The 23,438-nt window shown below is 45.8% G+C and overlaps 1 protein-coding gene across 4 annotated transcripts in view; it reads right to left on the bottom strand.

Annotated features, from left to right (window-relative positions):
- plxna4 (plexin A4) overlaps positions 1-23,438 on the bottom strand; it is a 675,025-nt gene that overhangs the window by 178,163 nt on the left and 473,424 nt on the right. For all 4 annotated transcript variants that reach the window (XM_078553048.1, XM_078553047.1, XM_078553046.1 and 1 more), the window contains exon 8: positions 316-415. In XM_078553048.1, the coding sequence (XP_078409174.1) occupies positions 316-415 (100 nt within the window). The remainder of the gene's footprint in view (positions 1-315; positions 416-23,438) is intronic.

The raw sequence follows: 23,438 nt of genomic DNA on the forward strand, positions 1-23,438 counted from the left end.
TCCTGACTTACGCCTCCTATCTTTGCACTCTTCCCTTGGGAAATAGTGTGAAGTAGAGGAAAGACTCACAGACTGATTAATCACAAACTCTCCTTCCATGACCATAACTATCCTTATACCAGCTGAGAGGATGGCTATTCCTTACAGCACAGAAGGTTAAGAGCAGATTTAAATGCAAGTCTTTCTTTTATTTTCATTAGGTCAGTCAGAATGAACCCACAGGTAAATCAAACGTTCTAAGGAAAGTGCACCAATGGTCCATTGAATTAAAGGACTATTGCTTCTAATTGTTCCTCCTTGAGCAAGCAAACTTACGAATGGTGGACACTGCAGTTGTAGAACACGAAGCTGGTGCTAGCAAAGGTCATGCCAGTCTCCTTGGACTTCAGGTGAAGCTGCACAACTTGATGATCTCCTGTCATAAAGAAAACACAATCTTGAGCAAGACAGTCCAACCAACCAATGCTCAGCAAAGGCAGTCGCTTCAGTAACAGCTCCCATCTGTTCCCCGTCATTAACAAGAGCACTCACCATTTTCAATCAAGGTAGGCACTGATTATGCATTGAGGGGTTCAAATTCCTCTTTTAAAGAAAGACACGAGAATGCCTAGTTTTCTCCCTAACTCAAAACCCATTAACAAAATCACATTCTCAAGAATCAAATATTTCAAAGGATTGCATTACCACAAGTTCATCAACAGATTACAAACAATTGAGACAATTTGCATTTCTATAAGCTCCTTTAATGTAGTAAAATGTCTCAAAGTTGCTTCACCGGGTGTTAGCCATAATACTCTTGGTCTCATTGTGCTAACACAGAATATTCACAGAGTTTATTGAGGTAAGGGCCTTGGTGAGACTACATCTGGAATACTGTGTACAGTTTTGGTCTCCTTATTTGAAAAAAGATATAATTGCGTTAGAAGCAGTTCAGAGAAAGTTCACTGAACTCATTTCTGGGATGAGGGGCTTATCTTATGTAGAAAGGTTGGACAGGTTGGGCCTGTACCCATTGGAGTTTAGAAGAATGAGAGGTGATCCTATTGAAACATATAAGATCCTGAGGGGACTTGATTGGGTGGATTCTCTTGTGGGAGAAACTAGAACCAGGGGACACAGTTGAAGAATTAGGGTTCTACAGTTTAAGGCAGAGATGAGAATTGTTTTTTTCTCTCAAAGGGTGGTTAATATGTGAAGTTCTCTTCCCCAGAAAGCAGTGGAGGCTGGGTCAGTGAATTTATTCAAGGCAGATTTTTGGTAGACAAGGGAATCAAGGGTTATGGGCGGATGATGGCAAAGTGGAGTTTTAACACACCCAGATCAGCCATGATCTTATTGAATGGCGGAGCAGGCTCGAATGGCCTACTCATGCTCCTGAGTCCTATGTTCCTATGTAAGGAAAACGTTAACTTTATTGGAAAATCTCGAATGGTGACTACATCTGAACCACAAGGTTGTACAAGAGAGAACAAGACCAGGAGACAGTGCATCATGTCTTGTGATGATGTACACTGTGGCCGGAATTTTCCCTGAATTGCACTAAGTGCAGTGGCAGGCAAGAGAAAAGATGATTTTCCTGTCAGCCACAAGGGTGGGTTTTTGCACTGTGTCATCCACTTCCTGCCTCATTAATTATGCAGCCACAGGAAACACGCCTCGGACGGCCTCTGAATCACCAGCAATGCCGTTGGCTCACCATTTCCTCACTCCAGGTGCTATACCTAAACTGCAGCTGCTCACACAGTTCTCAATGCATGTAGCCTGGGACTGCTCCAGTGAAGACATGGCCCCGAAGGCCAAGGAGAGTTCAGTGATCTGTCAGGGGAATGCCTTTTGGAGGTCCGCCGTGATGTCCTCTACCTCCGCTCTGGCCGGAGACGGTCCAGCAATCTCACCACTCCGGCTTGGGAGGCGGTGGCAGTGGTGATCAATGCCAACAATGCACAGAAGAGGTCGGCCATCCAGTGCAGAAAGAAGATGAATGATCTCATCCGTGCTGTCAGGGTAAGGCAACCATCTCATCGCTCTAAACTCACATTCACAAGGCCACCAAAAGTTCACTGGCAGCTCGCTCACTGCCAGCTCAAGGGACATCACCACTCTCTCTTTCACACAAACCCTCACATCTCCATCTGGCCTCACCTCCTCTGGAGACTGCCTCCTCAGCCCTCACCATCTTGAGACCACTTACACAGATCGACCTGCGTCGCCACACACACCCTAGGATAGCCCTCTTCCCTAGTACAGCCCTCGCCCTGCAGCCTCTTCCCTTGCCCGTGGCTACTTCTCCCCCTTCCCCAAGCGAGCCCTAGCCCTACAGCCGTGAACCCTCCGAAAAATGATGTGGTGCTGCCTGTGAAGCCTTGGTGCTAATGACCACGAATGCTGCCTGAAGCAAGGTAGGCAAACAAACCTTGAGCAAGGTGCAACTCACCAGGTGCAAGTCGCTTACGTACAGGCGTGAAACACGTTGGCGTGCAATCACACTGACATGAGCTCATGATCCGGCATGTGGGGGGGATGATTCCGGCGAGCAGGGCTTATAATGACATTCTAATGTATTGAAATTAGCTTCCCAACACGCAGCAGCAGGAAACTCGGCCCCCTCCATTGACGGGCGGAGCGGGTTGGTTTTACGACGACATGAAGCCGATTTTTGCGATCTCCCGATATTTTCCGCTCCCACCTGTTGTGGTGCCCGCCGCGAAGGGGAATAGAAAATCCCGGCTTGCGTTTCATTAGCATATCGCACAGTTAGAGTTAACCCCATCTCCCACACAAGCCCCTGATTCTCCCCCATTATACTACCTCTCTCCTGAGTCTCTGACTTGCATTTGTTTTTTTATAGAGGCAACCGCTGTGGCGGCTTGACGAGTCTACCCGGACGGGTGCTCAGCTCCTTTGACAATATTGGGATTTTGGTCCTGCAGGTAATTTCCCAGACTCTGCTGGGCAGAGGAAAATTAACAGATGAATCAGGTTCAACGACCTGATGGTCATCTGGGTTGGTAGATGAATGCAGCATCGCCAGTCTATCTGGATTGGTAGATGACTGCTTCGACTGTATAGGAGGTTGCTCCTACATAGCAGCTGTATGTAGCTGTTCTGTCTCGTTGTGCCATTATCTATGTGGATGAAGTAGGACCATGGATGTGGTGTCTGTTCACCAACTTGTCCAAAGTGAGTTTGGTCTCAGATCCAACTGGCGCTCCTGGTTGGAGGCCTGGAAGGTTGAGTGTTTTGTGACCTTTGTCTTAGTTCCGCATCTGGCTGGAACAACACTCATCCCCTTTCTCCCTCACCCTGTCCAAGTTATCAGCTTGCACTCACCGCACGAGTGTGCGAGAGAGCAGGAGAGCTGAGTTCTCAGAGTTCTTCCCATGGAGGGCTCACATGACGTTAAGCCTGCTGGTGTCAATGCGAGGCCATGCCAAGGACAAGCAGGGGCCCAATTATTCCAAATCCACGTCACGATGCCTGCCGCCAGCCTAGCACCCAGCGAGCACTCAGCTGAGCATGGGCGCCCCAGGAAACTGTGCGAAAAGCAGTCTGCTCGAGATGCAGAGGACTACAGCAGCACCATGGCAGCCATCCAGGAAGAGCAGGCTGTTCTCGGCTCCTGGGATGACGCAGCGACTGGAATGACTGGTGGGGACTCAGGAATCAGGCACTATCCCACTTGTCGAGAACAGACTGCTGCTCCTCGGAATCCAGCCACAACTCTCCAGCTCTCTGACTGCCTCATTTGTCAAAGTGTCAGTTGGGGGCAATTACTGAAGATTTTGTGCTGCCAAATGTTATTCTGGAGCTTCCATTTATTTATTTTTTTTCCCCTCTCATCGCACATTAATTAAACCGCCCCTCTTTGTTGGGCGTCCCTCTTTCACTCATAAACGAAAACCTGCAACTGATTCTAAATGCAAGCTAGTCATTCAGTATTAGCTCTGCCCTGTTTATACCTATGATGCTGCCTTTAGGTTTTGAGTCCTGATTTTATACCAGCCCTTTAAAATCATCCCCCTGCCCTCCTGAGCCAATAGGAACAGGAATAGTGCAGGTTCTATATCCGCATACTGCCCAGAGTTCACTAAGTATGATGAGCAGATGGCGCTATAATTGACTCTGATGCCCCTAGAATATGGAGGGGCACTGGTACGGGGGGAGAAAATCAACTTGATTGCCACTCAGTAGGTCCCGTTTTAAGAACAGGCCTGTATGGATGTTGGGGAAGGATACAATTGGAATTGGTCCACCTATGGTTCAAACTGCTCATTGTTTGGTTCCAGTGCTTTGAGGCACCTACTGTAGGTCGTCTCATTGGAGATGTACCACCAGTGGTGCCTTCACAAGGTGCTCCCGATCCGGTGGCAAGAAAGGCGGTCCAACAGCAGGGTCCTCGCCCAAACCAACTTGCTCAGCGTCAGAGTGCTAACCACCCAAAACCGGTTCCATTGGGCAGGGTATGTCATTCGTATGCCTGATACCAGACTCCTGAAGTAACTGTTCTACTCGGAGCTCAGTCACGGAACTCCCACAGAAAGGCTATAGGGATTCCTCAAACCGCCCCTGAAGAGGTCAAACATCCTCACCGACTCACGGGAGCCCCTGGCCTGTGACCAATCAAAATGGCGAAGGTTCATTCAGGAACACACCGAGAAACTCTGTCAGGAGGGTGAAGAGGTGAATTCGAGGCATCGGAAGGAGTGCACACACCTCCAAACAGCTCATCTGCCCAGCCCTTCAAGCACCACCTGCCCTGCTTGTGGCTGGGTCTGCGCTCAGGCATTGGATTCATCAGCCATCTCAAAACACATCGAACCAGAGTCACCCTCCGTCCCGAGGGACGGCCCTAGAAGAGGGAGTTCGGTTCCACACGTGAAGAGTGGCCGCTTGGCTGAGCACATGAGGGAGGCTGGTACATTTGGAACCGTGACCCAGAATGAGACAGAGGTTTCAGGAAAGGAGGAGAGAAAACAAAGGAGAGGCGGCAAGATTATACATTTTACAAAATGTAGTTCACGACTGGTGATATTTAATGTTGTAAGTTGTGTACGTTAGAATGTTTTGATCTGTTCTGACTTCTGCCAAAAATGATGCCTATTTCCCACCTATTTCCATTATTTTTAAATCTATACCTGTAATGCCCTGTCAGTCTTTCCACCCCACCCCCACTAGAGCTGTACCTTGAGTGTCCTGCCATCCATTCTTAATTAGCACATTCTCTTTGATAATATCACCACCTTCAACACCTCTTTGTTCCTCTATCTGTGACATCTTTTGATTATCTGCTCCTATCACTGCTTGCTTGTCCCTACAACCACCCCCCCCAACCTCTCTCCCCCCGCCCCCCCCCACCTTAAACCAGCTTATATTTCACCCCTCTCTTGATATTGCTCCGTTCTGTTGAAGGGTCGTGAGGACTCGAAACGTCAACTCTTTTCTTCTCCGCCGATGCTGCCAGACCTGCTGAGTTTTTCCAGGTAATTCTGTTTTTGTTATGGTTTTGGAGGAGTCCATCAAACCTCACTGATGCCAGGAATTAGCTGTAACTCCATTTCTCAGCTGTGCCCTTCCACACACAACTTGGGCAACAGCAGCCAGGACAAACAGCACAACAATTCCCACTGGTTACTCACAGTTGCTACGCTGCTCATCGCGGTTTGAGTAACAGCCCCCATGGAATGCCCATTGGTCTGAGGAATGATGATTTTCAAACTTCATTGAGAATGTATTGGCAACATGAGGAAAACATTTTTTTTTTGTGCAGTAAACTTATTATGATCCGATACTCACTGCCGGAAAAGGTGGTCGAGGCAGATTCAATCGTGGCTTAAGAGAATTGGATAAATACTTGAATTGGAAACAAAATTGCCGGACTTGTGGAGAAAGAGCAGGAGCAGTGGGGCTAATTGGATAGCTCTTTCAAATTGCTGACACAAGGTATGATGGGCCGAATGGCCTTCTGTATTGTATCATTCCACGATTCGATATACAAGGCAGTGCGATTTCCCAACTAGCACCCAAATATCAATGAGGGAATTTTGTAGATTCTTCTCCCTGGTATAGTAATGTTTCAGCTTCTATGTGATTCACATTCAGCAAGATTGGTAAAAGTACTTTATCTTATATAACAAAACACTGCTTTCACTTCAGAGGATATTGAGAAAGCTCCACTTAAAATAAAAACTCTCTCTCATGTAGAATGCTCCCGTCATTCATGTCTAGGTTCACACAAGAGGAAAGATCACCAAGGGAGATTTGACAGATGCTAGAGGGCATTTGCAAAGCGTAGAATCATACCTGACCCTCTTCAGGAGAGGTGGGGAGAATAGTAATTTGGGAGGAGGTAGGCGAGGGGTGCAGAAGTGGAGATTATCGAAGATAGAGAATATGTTGGGGTGGGATGGAAAACGCCAGAGGAGGAGAAGAGAACGCTGGGGCAAGAGAAAATATTAGGAGGGAAAAGAATTTCGCAGGAGGGGAGAATGCCAGAGGAAAAGAAAATTAAAACAAACCCTTTTCCATCAACAACAACGTATTCAGCGCCCTGAATAGGGGCAGAATTTTACATTCGGCATGCGGGTGCTTGCCTGACAGGCCGGAATGTAAAACGATGCGCGATGACATCAGGCGAGCGTCCCGACGTCATCGCGGACTCGTGCGATATTTCGTTCAGCAGGTGCGCTCTGGAGTCGGCTGCACGCCTACTGATAATTGAAAGACCTATAAAGGCCATTAACCAGGTAATTAAGTTGAACTTCACACTGCCCGTCCAACCTTACGGTGGGCGGGCAGGCGAAAAGGCCAAGCGGCCTTTACGTTTTTTAGGAACCCTCATCCACGAGCGGGATGAGATTTCCTAAAGCTAATGCTGATGAAATGAAAACTTTATCTTGAAAATAAAAACATGTCCCATCTCGTGTGTCACAGACACATGGGGGACATGTTTCACTAAATTTTTAACGTCCTTATATATTTTTTTTAAAAAGCGCTTCTATTTCCCTAAGGCAGCTCTGTGGCTCAGGGAGCTTGAAGCACTCTTTTGAATACATGCGCACGAAAAAGCACTGGACCCGACTCTCCCTCCTCCCTCCGCCCGCACAGGTTGCGCTCAGCACTACCGCTCGCGATCCACACAGGGCGGGCCTTAATTGGCCCACCCACGTGAAATAGCTGTGCGGAGCCGCCCAACGTATGGAAAATCCTGGCCTAGGGAATAACAGGCACGTTGCTGGCGCTGGCGATAGGCATGGGGAAGCCTGCTTAAAAATGGTAGCTTTGTGGGGGCGTTTGACAGTATAGAGAGAGAGATAGATAGCAAAGCAAAGCGATCTCCGGGCGTGACTGAGACCCAGAGAACACATTTTAAAGAATGACACAGTGCCAACCAATGATGGAGCGGTGAAAAGGTGAGGCAGTGCATATGCACGTCCAGACTCAGCAGAGAGGACTGCTTGCTGAATTGAGAGGCTGGACGAGGTTCTAGAGCTGGGACCACAAGGCCATGGGCAAGATTCAGGATTCAGTCAGAGCGGTGAGTTATTGCGAGTTCGTGCAGACTAAGGCGATGGACTTTTCAAACCAGTTCTATATCTGCTTCCTTTATCGCAGTGTCAGTTGTGGGGTATGGGGTTGCCATTATTGAAGATGACCAATTTCCGACGCCAACTGGAAGCCTGAAGCTTCCATTCATAACATCAACAAGCTGCTCGTGTGATTGGTCCCCCTCAATCAGATCACCGCTCCCTTGTTCGCTAAGGAGCATCTTCCATTTCCCACATCACAGCAGTGACATCACTTCGGAAAGTACCTGATTTGCTGCAAAGCGTTTCGGGGTGCCCTGAGGTTGTGAATGGTGCTATGTAAGTGCAAGTCTTTTCTTTACCAGATTTGATAATTGAGAGCCAACTGACTAAAAAGGCAGTGACAAGCGAAACTATTCAACTGGTAATGGGAAAGCGATTGTCAGCAATTATCCAGCAATCTGAAAATGGGCCTCAGATTTGGACGTCTCTCCCACCTATTTTGAAAGGACAGACAGTTATACAGCCCAATGCTAACACAATAGCTAATGATCGTTACAATACCTCAGCAGCTGATCTAAGTGTCTTTGCAATAGACTATGATTGACAGCCCCATTAACATGACACTTAATATTAAAGTGATGAAAGCCCTTAAGTGCACTTAGCTGTAAAGGACATGACAATTACTCTTATTTTATCACATATTTGATTCCAGATTATTAACTCAGGATTAAGCTCTTTTTTCTCCCCTCCACCCCCACACTATTTGTTCATTATTTAACGTGCTTCATATAAAACATTCTTCACTACAGCTTGAAGAGTCTATCTGATGGGGTCTCAGCAATTAAACAGCAACTTATGATTGAACTGAATCGAAGGACACGGGGAAGTAGGAGCTGAGAAACAACCACTAGGAATCACCAAGGTTCCACCCTTCACACGAGCATTGAACTCACCATGGACACCACCCACTCAAAAACATCGAAAGCAAATTCAGCATAAACAGCCCCTGACCCTGAAGGGTAGCCAGGGAAAACTCCATAAGACTAACACTGACATCTGTGTTATCCAAACCCTATCTACTACTGCCCTCCATAAGCATTACTGTCCCCTTTGAATCCCAGCCGTGAAGAAACCAGCATGCATCAAGAAACATATGAGGATTTCCATTTATACTTCAAGAAAGCTTATTCTGGAAATATGCCGTTTGACCCTTCAACCCTGCCCCTTCCATAGCCCATGACCATGTCAATCGTGGACTTGCCATCTCAATGCTCAATCACACATTTACTGCATGTGCTGCATTTCTTTCTAACTCCAATGCAAAGCAAACATTTCTTCCTCCATCTAGCCTTCCCCAGCCTTCCAACTCTCTCACTTTTCCTTAGATCCACTGTCAGTTGCAAAACTTTCAGCCAACTTGGTCCTAATCCCTGAACTCTCCCCCAAACCCTTCACCTCTCCACCTTTAGGAACAAACATCCTTAAAACTCATCTTTTCGACCAAACTTTCAATCAACTCTCTTAACCCCTCCTCGTGGCTGTGGATTCAATTTGTTTCCTCTCCTTTCTGTAAAGCAGCGTGGGATATTATCTACGTTGAAGACTTAATGTAAATTTATGAATTCAAATAAACATGATGTTGTCATCAGTTCATGTCTCTGTAACCAATACCAATCTTTACAGTCTCCAGTACCAACTTTTATCACCAATTTGTTCCTAAGTATGCGGAGATCGTGAAACCTCTTCAAAAGCTACTGCACAAAGATGCACAATGGCAATGGACAATCGCACAGCACACGGTGAGCAGTCGGTAAACACACACAATCGAACACTAAACAAATGAACTGTTGAATACAACACTCAGCATCTCAAAATATGGCCAATCAGTGCACAGTATGCTGGGAGAATTTGCATAGTGTATACAACAGCAATTTGTATTTATGTAGTGCCTTTAATGCAATGAAACATTTCAAAGCTCTTCAAAGGAGTGTTATAAAGCAGAATTTGCCACCGAGCCACATAAGGAGATATTAGGGCAGATGTCCAAATGCTTGGTTAAAGAGGAAGGTTTTAAGGAATATCTCAAAGGAGGAAAGAGAGGTAGAGAGGTGGAAAGGCGTAGGGATGAAATTCCAGAGCTTCGGAGCTTGGCCGTTGAAAACGCGGCCACCAATGGTGGAGCGATGAAAATTAGGGTGCTCAAGAGGCGAGAATTAGAGGAGCACAGATATCTCTGAGATCGGAGGCGATTGTAGAGATAGGGATCCTGAGCATAGACAAGACTCATCAAAACTCCACATATTCAATAAATACTATTCAATTTAGACGGAAGTACCCCATGATGAAGCCAGAGCACCTGAGCAGTGCCTCATTCAGCATTCATGAAGAATGTAAGCCACTGCAACAAAACAATTTCCCTGGGAGTCTCCAGCATTATATTTGGGACCAGTCAGCCCTCCCACCAGATATTTACCAAACTTCTCACTGCGCAAGTTAATCAATAGATTATGAGCTGCAAGAAAAATGGTGACGGTCCTGTAGCATTTGACAGTATCCTGATTAAAATTACTAAAGAAGTATAAACACATTCCTTGCTTCTGTGCCTCAACTCTCACCTCTGTGTCAAAATGTTGCTAATTCAAGTCCCACCCCAGGGCTTGAGCACAAAAATCAAGAGCGGCACTCCAGTGCAGTACTGAGGGAGTACTGCACTGCTGGAGGTGCCATCTTTCAGCTGAGATGTTAAACTGAGGCCCCATCTCCCTACTGGGGTGGATGTCAAAGATCCCAAACCATTATTTTGAAGAGCAGCAGGGAAGTTACCTTCAGTGCCCTGGCCAATATTTTATCCCTCAATCAACATCACAAAAGAACAGATTATCTGATTATCACATGCTGCTTGTGAGAGCTGGCTGTGTGCAAATTGGTTGTTGCATTTCTACATTACAATGGTGACTACACTTCAAAAGTACTTGCTTGGCTGTAAAACACTTCGAGACATCTGATGATTATGAAAAGTGCTACGTAACTGCAAGACTTTTTATCCATTTGCTAAGGATTATAGGCTGTTCCAGATGGAAAGAAGATTGGTCTGTGTCATTCGCTATTTATTCATAATATAATAAATTCTTAGAAACCGTGAGGTGCTTCTCAGTCAAGCAAGTTCTTTATTCAGTTTAATGGCAAGCGCCAAAAAATTCCAATTGTGTGCTCATGAGGTTGTGCAATGATTGTGGTACAACACAAACAACCCATGGGTTTTTTCATTAACCCAATGCTCATCACACCAAGAAGCAAGCTGTTCACACTTCGGAAGAAGCTAAATCAATTGGGCAAGTTTTACGTAAAATGGAAAATAACCTCTTGTTCTGAAAGCTCCAAGGGTACTTGAGCAATCAAGCAGCAAACTAACATTTTTTTTAACATGACAAATTTATCAATGTACAAAACAAATTGCTCCATTGGCAGCTTAATTTCACTCATGGGAGATAACTCAGAATCGTAATTGTTTGCAAGTGATTGATTGTAAATAAATATATTTATAATTATCTAATTCAGGCAGATTAGACTTCAGAAGTGCAGCTGAATTGTTCAAAGATGCAGAGCTGGAATTAAAACATTGGGTATGATACCGAGGTCAATAATATATTACCGGACACTCTGATCTCAGTTGGGCTGGGAGACTTGAGGCCTGCAATATTTCAGAGATGCTTCACTCGACTCACACAACACAATTTGACACTCAACAAAGACAAATGCACATTTACATCGTCTGAGGTTGAGTTTCTAGGGTACAGAGTGACAGCAGCTGGAGTAAAGCACACACAGGGGAGGCGATGGCGTAGTGATATTGTCGCTGGACTGGTAATCCAGGGACCAGGGTAATGCTCTGGGGACTCGGGTTTGAATCCCACCACGGCAGATGGTGGAATTTGAATTCAATGAAAATCCGTAATTAAAAGTCTGATGACCATGAAACCATTGTCAATTGTTGTAAAAACCCATCTTGTGGAATAATGCCCTTTATGGAAGGAAATCTGTTGTCCTTACCTGGCCCCCACAGCAATGTGGTTGACTCTTGAAATAAACCACTACAAAGTCACCAAAAAAAGGAATGAAGACGAACCACCTGGCATCGGCTTAGGCACCAGAAATGACAACAGCAAAATCCTCCTTACTAACATCTGGGGGCTTGTGCCAAAATTGGGGGAGCTGTCTCACAGGCTAGTCAAGCAACAGCCTGACATAGTCATCCTCACGGAATCATACCTTACAGATAGTGTCCCAGACTCCACCATCACTGTCCCTCCATCCCTGGGTATGTCCAGGCCCAGCAGAGGTGGCAGCACAGTGGTACACTGTTGGGATGGAGTTGCTCTGGTAGTCTTCAATATTGACTCATGGCATCAGGTCAAACTGCCCTCCCTCAGCTGATGAATCAATGCTCCTCCATGTTGAACACCACTTGGAGGGAGCATGGAGCAAGATCGCAGAATGTACTCTGGGTGGGGGACTTCAATGTCCATTACCAAGAGTGGCTCAGTAGCACCACTACTGGCTGAGTCTTAAATGACATAGCTGCTAGACTGGGTCTGCGGTAGGTGGTGAGGGAACCAACAAGAGGGAAAAACATTCTTGACCTCATCCTCACCAACCTGCCTGCCGCAGAAATGTGCAGGAGGGCACGCCAAGAGTATCACCAGGCATACCTGAAAATGAGGTTTCAACCTGGTGAAGCTATAACACAGGATTATTTGCATGCCAAACAGCATAAGCAGCAAGTGATAGACATGGCTAAGCGATCCCACAACCAACGGATCAGATCTAAGCTCTGCAGTCCTTCCACATCCAGTCATGATGGTGTTGGACAATTAAACAACTGACTGGAGGAGGAGGCTCTGCAAATATCATCATCCCCCATGATGGAGGAGCCCAGGACATCAGTGCAAAAGATAAGGCTGAAGTATTTGCTACAATCTTCAGCCAGAAGTGCCGAATGGATGATCCACCTAGGCCTCCTCTGGAGGCCCCCAGCATCACAAATGCCAGTCTTCAGCCAATTCAATTCACTCCACCTGATATCAAGAAATGGCTGAAGGCACTGGATACAGCAAAGACATGGACCCTGACAATATTCTGGCAATAGTACTGAAGACTAGTGCTTCGCAACTTGCCGCACCCCTAGCCAAGCTGTTCCAATACAGCTACAACACTGGCATCTACCCGGCTATGTGGAAAATTGCCCAGGTATGTCCTGTACACAAAAAGCAGGACAAATCCAACCCAGCCAATTACTGCCCCATCAGTCTACTCTCCATCATCAGTAAAGTAATGGAAGGGGTCATCAACAGTGCTATCAAACAGCTGCTCACTGATGCCCAGTTTGGGTTCCGCCAGGGCCACTCAGCTCCTGACCTCATTACAGCCTTGGTTCAAACATGGACAAAAGAGCTGAGGTGAGAGTGACTGCCCTTGACATCAAGGCAGCATTTGACAGGGTGTGGCATCAAGGAGCCCTTGCAAAGCTGAGTCAATGGGAATCAGGGAGAAAACTCCCCGCTGATTGGTGTCATACCCAGCACAAAGGAAGATGGTTGTGGTTGCTGAAGGTCAGTCATCTCAGTTCCAGGATATCACTGCAGGAGTTCCTCAGGGTAGTGTCCTTTGGCCCAACCATCTTCAGCAGCTTCATCAATGGCCTTCCTTCTATCATATGGTCAGAAGTGAGGATGTTAGGTGATGATTGCACGATGTTCAGCATCATTCATGACTCCTCAGATGCTGAAGCAGTCCATGTCCAAATGCAGCAAGACCCGGACAATATCCAGACTTGGGCTGACAAGTGGCAAGTAACATTCACGCCACACAAGTGTCAGGCTTTGACCATCTCCAACAAGAGAGAATCCAACCATCGCCCTTTGATGTTCAATGGCATTGTCATCACTGAATCCCCCACTATCAACACCCTGGGGGTTACCATTGACCAGAAACTGAACTGGTCTAGCCATTTAATACTGTGGCTACAAGAACAGGTCAGGGGCTAGGAATCTTCTGATGAGTAACTCACCTCCTGACCCCCCAACGCCTGTCCACCATCTACGAGGCACAAGTCAGGAGTGTGATGGAATACTCCCCACTTGCCTGGATGAGTGCAGCTCCCACAACCCTTAAGAAGCTTGACACTGTCCAGGACAAAACAGCCCCGCTTGATTGGCACCCCATCCACAAAGATTCATTCCCTCCACCACCAACGCACAGTAGCAGCAGTGTGTACCAGCTACAAGAGGCACTGCAGGAAATCACCAAGGCTCCTTCGACAGCACCTTCCAAACCCACAACCACGACCATCTAGAAGGACAAGGACAGCTGATAGATGGAAGTTCCACCTGGAAGTTCCCTTCCAAGTCATTCACCATCCTGACTTGGAAATATATCGCTGTTCCTTCACTGTCGCTGGGTCAAAAATCCTGGAGCTCCCTTCCTATCAGCACTGTGTGTGTACCTACACCACATGGACTGCAGCAGCTCAAGAAGACAGCTCACCACCACCTTCTCAAGGGCAATTAGGGATGAGCAATAAATGCTGGCCCAGGCAGTGAAGCCCACATCCCATGAATGAATAAAAAAAATACAACATCAAAGCTATTCATACACTTCCCATCCTGTCTAATGTGAAAGAGTTGGCATTGTTCCTTGGTACTAACAACTTTTATCACAACTTTTTTCCTAAGTACACAAAGAACATGAAGCCTCTTTGAAATCTACTGCAGAAAGATGCACAATGGGAATGGACAACCGCAAAGCACATGGTGAGCAATCGACAGACACACGCAATCGAACACTGATCCAGTGCACTATTGAATGCAACACTCAGCACCCCAAAATATGGCCAATCAGTGCACAGAATGCTAGGAGAATTTGCATAGTGTATGTAACAGCAACTTGTATTTATGTTGTGTCTTTCGTGCAATAAAATGTTCCAATGTGCTTCATAGGAGTGTTATAAAGCAGAATTTGACACCGAGCCACATAAGGAGATATTAGGGCAGATATCCAAATGCTTGGTTAAAGAGGACGGTTTCATGGAATATCTCAAAGGAGGAAAGAGAGGTCGAGAGGTGGAAAGGTGTAGGGAGAAAATTCCAGAGCTTCGGAGCTTGGCCGTTGAAAACGCGGCCACCAATGGTGGAGCGATGAAAATTAGGGTGCTCAAGAGGCGAGAATTAGAGGAGCACAGATATCTCTGAGATTGTGGGGCTGGAGGCGGTTGTAGAGATAGGGATCCTGAGCATAGACAAGATTCATCAAAACTCCACAAATTCAATAAATACTATTCAAATTGGACGGAGGTACCCCATGATGAAGCCAGAGCACCTGAGCAGTGCCTCATTCAGCATTCATGAGAATATAAGGCACTGCAACAAAACAATTTCCTTAGGGGTCTCCATTTATATTTGAGGCCAGCCAGCCTTCCCACTCTGTCAGTGTTGTGCCTCAAAATGTTAAAGCTTCTCCAATACAGTAATCCTCACCTCAGCTCCCAACCTCCACAATGCACTTGCTTCTATTTAGGGGGTCATCTGAAGCTCCCATGCTGCTGGTGTCCAAACTCCCATCCCCACAAACCTAGCATGTTCCCAGCGCATTACCAGCAGGAGCAATCTTTAAATGAGCTGTCTTCGTACTAAGGCAGGGGTTCATCGCTTTTGCACTCGAGCACAGCCAGTGCCTGATAAGCCCCAGGATTGCGTCAGCCTCAGTCGCACAGACTATCTCTTATTGTTGTACAGGCTAGGTCTGTATTCCCTCTAACATACAAGTTTAAGGGGTGATTTAACTAAATTGTTTTAGACAATTAAAGCATGTTGAAAGCGTCGATAAAGAGAAACTATTTTCTCTGTTTGGAGGGAGTTTGAAACAAAGGGGGCATAACCTTAAACTCAGTGCTGGGCTGTGCATGGGTGATGTCAGGAAGCACCTCTTGACACAAAGGGGAAGTGGCAATCTGGAACTTTCTTCTCTGCAAAAAGCTGCTGAGGCTGGAGATCAATTGAAAATTTCAAAACAGAGATGGAGCGATTTTTTTCCCCCTCTAATAAATATATTAACAGACGGAGAGAAAAGGCAGGTAAGCGGAGACGAGGTACAGATCAGACACGATCTAATTCAATGGCGGAGCAGTCTGGAGGGACAGAGTGTGGCTGCCGTCTAATCCTGCATTTAGTGAGTCAGTCTTCTGCCTGTGTATTACTTCGCAAAATAAGTTCAATCAGAATTAAAATGAATTCTGTACCTTGAAATGCATCTCGCTTTTACCATCAGTCAGTCAATTTTCATCAAGTGGAGATGGGATCTTGCACTATTTGTGAGGTACACACTGGACCACATTAAAGCGTGACAGGGATTATATCAAGACATCCAACTTGATTGATTGGCATTTACTGGCCAGCATTGCACTCAGGTCGCAGTGACTGGCTCTGCAGATAATTTGCCTTATTTTCAATGTGTGCGCAGGGTAAAGGCAAGGCAGGGGGGCGTGAGGGGGGAGGGGTGGTGAAGAAAAAGGCAATCTTGATAAAACAGCACTGTTTACACCGGGGAAGGAACCAGAGCAGCCGCTTCAACCTAGCTCAGGGAGATCATTGCTAATTGACATCACATACAAATTATTCACAAAGTAACTCCTGCCAGCACAGCCGAGAAGCTCAGAGTATGTCGATATAAACAGGCTATTAGAGTTAGACTATGTTAGATTTAGGCTGTGATTCCTGAACCGGAGTGCCAGTGTTAAAATTTAGCAAGCGAGGACAGAAATTGGGCAAAACCTGTTTCCCCACAGATTAGCAGAGGAAAAGCAGTCAGGACAGCAGTGAAGTTAATCTTTTCAAAAAGGGATCAATGAAATAACTTCTGATCCCACTGCCAAGCAGTTCACAAGGACGGGTGGTGTGCTGCATCCATGGGACAGCATTTTGGCAGTGTACTTGGGGTGGAGTTGTCTGGGTGAGGGCTACCATCCAATGACAATGGATAAAAACTCTGAAGTTCTGCTCATTAACATTGGGTGATCAGGGAGCACTTATACAATGTTGACCTTCAGGGGATCAAATGCATTGGAGTCAAGTTTACGTTAGGGTAGAACTCATTGGGGAGGTGATGGTGTAGTGGTATTGTCACTAGTAATCCAGAAAACCAGGATAATGCTCTGGGGACCCAGGTTCAAATCCCACCATGGTAGATGGTGGAATCTAATCTCTGTGATAGCAGGGAGACACTTGAAGCTGAAGATAACTTCAACTACTGCAGGGACTTTGAGTTTTTCCCATCTTGAAGGAAGAAGGTTTTCCAAAAGGTGACGCTACAAAGGTGAATAAAATAATAAGTGGTGTAGAAAAGGGAGCACTAAGCAACACTTTTGGCAAAGGGCAAGGGAATGGCAGGGTTCAAAATAATGAAAAGCAAGTTTCAGACCAATGGAAGTTCTTCATGGGTTAACCAACAGATGAAGCAGATCTACAGGTAGGATAGTGAAGGCAAAAATATTTGGAATCATTTAAGAACCTGCTAGGTGCTGTGATGGGAGGTCTACGGGTCCTTTCAGAATGGATGGGATGACCTCAATGGCTATTCTCACCCGCCTGTTTTGCAAACAACCCTCTCTTGTGATGTGCTTTCCTGCATGCAGAAATATAGAGGGGCATCCATTTTACCGTAAGTATGGTGGAGCGCTTTGAGGGAACCTTTAATGGAGGAACCCTTCAAAATTGATGTTTAATTTTAAAATCCCATAGTTGCATCATGTTCAATAAGAACAGTAAAAGAATTGCTTTTAATGAATATTTTACAATTGAAACTTTATAATCAGCTTTTCATAATACACTGTGTTTACTCCACCTCCCCCCAAGACGGATGTTTGTATTTAAATAATGTAACGTTTGCAAAGAAAAAGCAATAGCCAGTCATTCTTTGCGAAGCAAGCATGAATAATTAATCACAGGGTACTTGGCTGAATTTTCTTTAATCAAACTGTTTTTTGGAACAATCAAAATTTGCTAATGAATATTAATTAATGAAACGGTCTGTAAATATTACAGGTGTAATTGCCAATTGACTAATCATTAATCGTTGCCTCCTTTGCGGCTGCTCACATGGTAATTCTGTGAAATGACATCTGAGACTTTGCCAGGAGATTTATTTGAATTCAAGGCAATTACAACAAAGTCTGAAAAGCAAAATGGCCGCCCTTAATGCTAAAGTAATTGGATAAAATGACTTTCTTGTATTTGAACTGGAAGCCATTGGTTGTACAGGACAGAATGTCTGATTAGCCACTCATAGACAGCTGACTCAAGAGGCAGAAGTTTGGACTTTGGGGTCAGGACCCTGTCATTGGGGTCAAATTGGGGCCCCAGCCATACACTGTGCGGGAAACAGCCAACCAGCAGTGATTTTCCAAATTGGCCAATAGGACTGTGGGTTCTTTATCCAGCTCAGTAGGAGCAGCAGCTTGGCCTTTCTGGAAAGATTGAGAGAGGAGCCCCTCTGAGGAGGAGGGAGCTCTGAGCTTTTAAACTCAGGCCACCAGTGTGGAGGGGATGTCAGGGAGGGCCTCAAAGCCTGTCAGGGTCACTACCATGGTGGGACTCAAACCCAGGTCCCCAGAGCATTGCCTTGGGTTGCCAGTCCAGTGGCAATACCACTATGCCACAACCTGCCCATATGATTCCAAGTATTTTTGCCTATCACCCCTGTGCTCTCTAAGCTGCTCAAATTCTCACCTTTATTGAAAATTCCTTATGGCTTGATCAGCCCTCCCTATCTCTGTGACCTCCTCCAGCCCCACAACATACCTGTGTTCCCCCCAATTACCACCACCTAAGAGCGGTCTCAGTTTAATGTCTCATCCAAAAGACAGCACCTCTGGCAGTGCAGAGCTCCGCTGGAGTATCAGCCTAAATTTTTGTGCTCAAGTGTCTAGAGTGGGACTTGAACCCGGAACCTTCCGACTGACTGAGCTACAGCTGGCATTGAGTGGCCGGACTTAGTGGTACTACTGTTATTTAAGATCACTGCTGTTCAGTCCAGAGCATTTATCTATTGTATGAAAAGCAATGCTTACACCTAAGCTTTCAATTATTATTCCCTAACTGATGACTTAAGTCATTTACTTACTTTGACCTACCTTGGTATTGTGTTTTTCCTCCTGTCTTATTGATTATGCAATTACTGTCTCTTACCTCATCGACTATGTAATTATCGTCCTTTACCGCATTGATTGTGCCATTTGCTAGCTTTATACAGGAGATATGAACCGTGGAATTGGATTTCCACAGTGAATCTCATTGACTGGAATGGATGGGAGAAGGGCTAACCTAGGCCAGCTTTTACGGCAGCTGGAGTTGAAGTTGTAGGTGGTGCACTGCACCTACTTCGCAGGACTGACAGTACGAGCGTTATCAGTGGCGACAAACGCTCCTGCTCCAGCACTGTTGGAGGCAGTGAATGCCCATGCTGGCTGCTCTCCGTGGCAAACTGCCAACAATGCCAAGGTAAAGAGAAATCACTCAGCAACGGTAACTCTGCCATCTAGATTGTGCCCATCATCACCATTGTCGGCCAACAGGCCTCTCCCTCGGAGTTCAGAGAAGGTCAAAGTGGGAAGTTCCTCACAAATTTGGTGTCACAATCCTTCCATCTGTTCCCAAATTTTCTTCTGTTTGGTGTGACCAGGAAGGGGCCACAACCACACAGGGCCACTTCTGGTGGGAACGGCCTCTCCAGAGTTTGGCAGAGGCATTCGCTGCCTCGGACCATAGAAGTTGCCCCCCTCGGGGTAAACGTCGCAAAGCAGGGCTCTCACATTTTATTAAAATGAATTAGTGGAAAATCAGGAGGCCTGTACACCAGGCAGGCCCAGCTCCTCACCAAGCTGGCCAAAAGTGCCCTCCCAGTGGGTGAGGCTCCACACCCAGAGCGCTGGCACATAACCCATCTCCCATCCTTTCTACTGAGCCGAGCTGCCTCCCCGGCAGCAGAAAGAGAGATAAATCAATCCAGGCAAATCATGACTGACAATTAATCTATCTAAATTTTACATAATATATTTCCCGTTAGCACTGCTCATTGTTAACCATCTGCTCTTGATTGTTTTGACAGGCTTGTTAAGTACTTCATTTTAATGGTCGACTGAACAACACCCAGTGCTAGGCCTCTTGATGTCAGCACGGCAAGGGAGATTATTCCTTCAGATTGACTGTAACTGTGCATCAGGCCCTGTGCAGAACACCAGGTTTGAAAATCGGGGAGGGTAAGCGTATTTGGGAAGGGGCTGCTTTCAGACCACAGCTGTCAGCCACGAGGCAGGGACAGCTATGGGGAGCTGCTGTCCATCAGCTATATCCGAAAATGACCTCCACCCCGGAACACATTCAGCCCCATGAGCAAGTTCGGTATATGGCTTGTGCCTCTAAGTCCGAAAGATGGTTGTATTTGTTTCTGAAGTGGAATTATGCAGGTATGCAGGCATTGAAGAGGCACTATCGTTTATTTTGAAGAAGGAAAATGACTATTACAACTCTTCAGTGCTACACACAAAGCCATGACCCATTTGCTACCGCTTTTACATCCAAAAAAAAAAAATCCAAGCATGGTTCAACAGAGGGAGCTCCTTTAAGTGTCCAGTGCAATTAATATTACATCAGATTTTTTCCTCGTCTTCTCCACCAAACACAAAGAGTGCCAACATTGCCACCAGATGCCCATGATGGGGATAGTCCATGACAAACAATAATAACGCATTTCTACTGTGCTCTCTTGGACAATTATAGTTTGAACTACTTTAACTGGAGACTTCCAACAGGCCCTGCATATTTCTGATTCTTCTGGGCCAGGGAGTTTTCAGTGAACACAGAGCGTTGCAGAAACAAACACTAACACCACAGTCATAAAACAGCTCAAACGCCGAGACTAACTGTAAAAATAAATTCCTTAAAATTTGAATGAGGATTGCCAGATTTTTGTTAGACAAGGGTATTGAAGGATCAAAACCAAGTCTGGGCGATGGGGTTAAGATGCGGGTCAGGCATGATTTACTTGAATGATAGAACAGGCTCAAGGGGCTGAATGACCTGCTCCTGTTCCTATGTTCTTAGGAGGAAACATTACAACTGAACCTGATCCTCAACCAACACCTGCATTGACAGCACTGAAGATTGATTTTCTTCCCTCCTGTGGTTCAGCGACCCAATGCCAACTCAGCGCATGCCAGGGAAAGTTCATTCCACATGCCTAGGCTGGATGGGATATATTTAGCCCTGAATTGCACAGTGTAATGCATGACTTCCATTCATTGTTTCCCAAGACCTTGAAATTGTGAACTTGGTCAACTCAAAGTCTTCCCTTCCTCTTCCAATCTACAGACGCTTCTAACACAAGCTCGGTGTCAATCTACTCCATCCTACATTCACTTCTCATTATCTCATCTTCTTCAAAGTCCTGATGGACCTTTGGGCCACTCTTGTGTTTCTCACGTGTCAGTAGTGACCTTAATCACTCTCGTCTCTCCGTCAGAAGCCCCATGCCGGGGATTTGCGTCTAGGCTGGCATCACATTGCAACATAGAGGGAGGGCTGCACCAACAAAGCTGCCATCCTTTAAAACGAGATGCCCCATCCGCATCTTGAAGGTATCATGACACAGAAAGGAAAGCAAAGAGTTCTCCCAGTGCCCTGGCCAACATTCACCCTTCACCACAAATCAGATGTAAATTAGCCGGGGTTTGCAGATTACCGAATCTTGCTGTGTGAAAAACGGCTGCTGTATTTGTCTTAGTATAACAGTCGCTGTGTTTCATATTTATTGTGTGAGAGAAGTGGTTTGGTTGTTATAAGGATCTCTATAAATTCTAACATTTATTTGACTGCTATGAAAAGGAACTGTTTGGTTTATTAAGACGTCTGGATGACAAAGCCCGAAGATTTCTCAAAGTTCCTTACAGCTGGTTCCACAACAGCGAGGAGATAATGACCAGACAATCAGTTTTAGTGATGCTACTCGGGGATAAACAACGGGGATAACTCCTCTTGCCCTCAAACAATGCCACGAAAATTTTTACAGCCACATGAGGGGGCAGACAGCTCAATATCACACCTGAAAGTCTGCATCTCGGATCATGTAGCACTCCCTCAGTAGGGCACTCAAGTGGAGGCTTAGATTTTCTGCTGATGTGGGACTTGAACCCACAACCTTCTGACTCAGAGGTGAAAGCACTGACACTGATTTATGGCTGATACCTAGGAATTGTTCCTTTTATTTGTTGCTGGGATGTGGGCTTCGCTGGCTGGGCCAGCATTTTTTACCCATCCCTAGTTGCCCTTGAGAAGGTGGTGGTGAGCTGCCTTCTTGAACCATTGCAGCACATGTGGTGCAGGTACACCCACAGTGCTGTTAGGAAGGGAGTTCCAGGATTTTGACCCAGCAACAGTGAAGGAACGGCGATATTTTTCCAAGTCAGGACGGTGAGTGGCTGGGGGGGTATTTGCAGGTGGTTGTGTTCCCATGTGTCTGCTGCCCTTGTCCTTCTAGGTGGTGAAGGTCACGGATTTAGAAGGGAATAGTGGGAAGGAACAGGAATGATCCAAGGAAATTCTCCGCTTGGACTGAACAATATTTCGCTGCTGAACATTGATTTTTCAGTGAAAAGCCGGACAGCAAATTTTTTGTTAATTTAATCATAAATTTGTTGAAAATGCATTGTTTAATGGACACTAAGACATTTCCCCATTTAGTGTGCCCGTCCACCAATACGCATTTTTTTCTATTTAATTACTTGAATATTTATTTGCGCCTCTCCACGTTTTTAATTTAACTCTGACCTGTATTCAGTGCACATCAGCTAGTTCGAGAGCCAAACCAGTCACTTAATTTAAAATGTAATTAAAATATTGACAGATAGGGAGGCCTGAAAATTAATATTATTCTTCCCATTAATGGTGGCGAAGTGGTAAACGACATTGAGAAACCACATCAATGCGAATTAATCTGACTTTAGCAATTCCAAGTGTAACAAGAGAGCAGGAGAGCTCGGGCAGGGTTTGTGTTTGGTGGTGTTGGTTCATTCGGTGCAGTTTGCCCAAAATCGGTCTAAGCGGATAAAACAATCGGTGGATTCTATGCGCAAGTTGTGCTCAATGACAATCGAGTTCCTGCGACCTGTCGAGCTATTTTTTTAAAAAATCACAGCATCAAAAACTGGCCACGCCCACAAAACTGGCCACGCCCCCCCCCCCAGGTTGAATCAGTCACTGTAGTGTATTTATGGACCTTCGAAGGGGCTCTGAGCATTAAACTGGTTCTTCTGGACAAAAGGACACGAACAGGCACAATCTAAAAAGCTTTCGAGTGTTACCGATTTTTAATTTGGCTGAGAAATACGCCGGCAGAAGCCAAAATAAGTGGCAAGTGGCTCCAAGAGGCTTTTACAAACTCATTTAAAAACCAGTTACTCGCCCGCTGGTGGACTGACTGCGTAGTTAAAAGTTATTTTTCTCGATAACCCATTTCCAGTCGCATTAATCAAACTGCACCAGTTACCGCGCTTAAATACGTCAGGGAATCATTTTTAAAGCAAATTTTTTTTTTTTTGAACCAATGGTTTAAAATGCTGCCAGGCTGAGCAGGTTTTGCACTCAGCAACATGCAAATAAGTTTGAGCAAGGACTTCAGAGAGAAAAACTTCTCAGGGCTGGCGCGATTTTCACCCAAATCCCGATTGCGCCCAAAGCGAAAACTCTACCGCGCAGGTGCCCACAGCTACAGATCTCCCTTGGTGCTTCTACAGGGTAGCCTCGATATTTAGGTACCAACCAGTTTCTGTCTCTTAAGCCCCTCTTTTAACAGCTAAATGGTACCTGG

Source organism: Cetorhinus maximus, chromosome 12 (genome assembly GCF_964194155.1).
Source record: "Cetorhinus maximus chromosome 12, sCetMax3.hap1.1, whole genome shotgun sequence".
Lineage (NCBI taxonomy): Eukaryota > Metazoa > Chordata > Chondrichthyes > Lamniformes > Cetorhinidae > Cetorhinus > Cetorhinus maximus.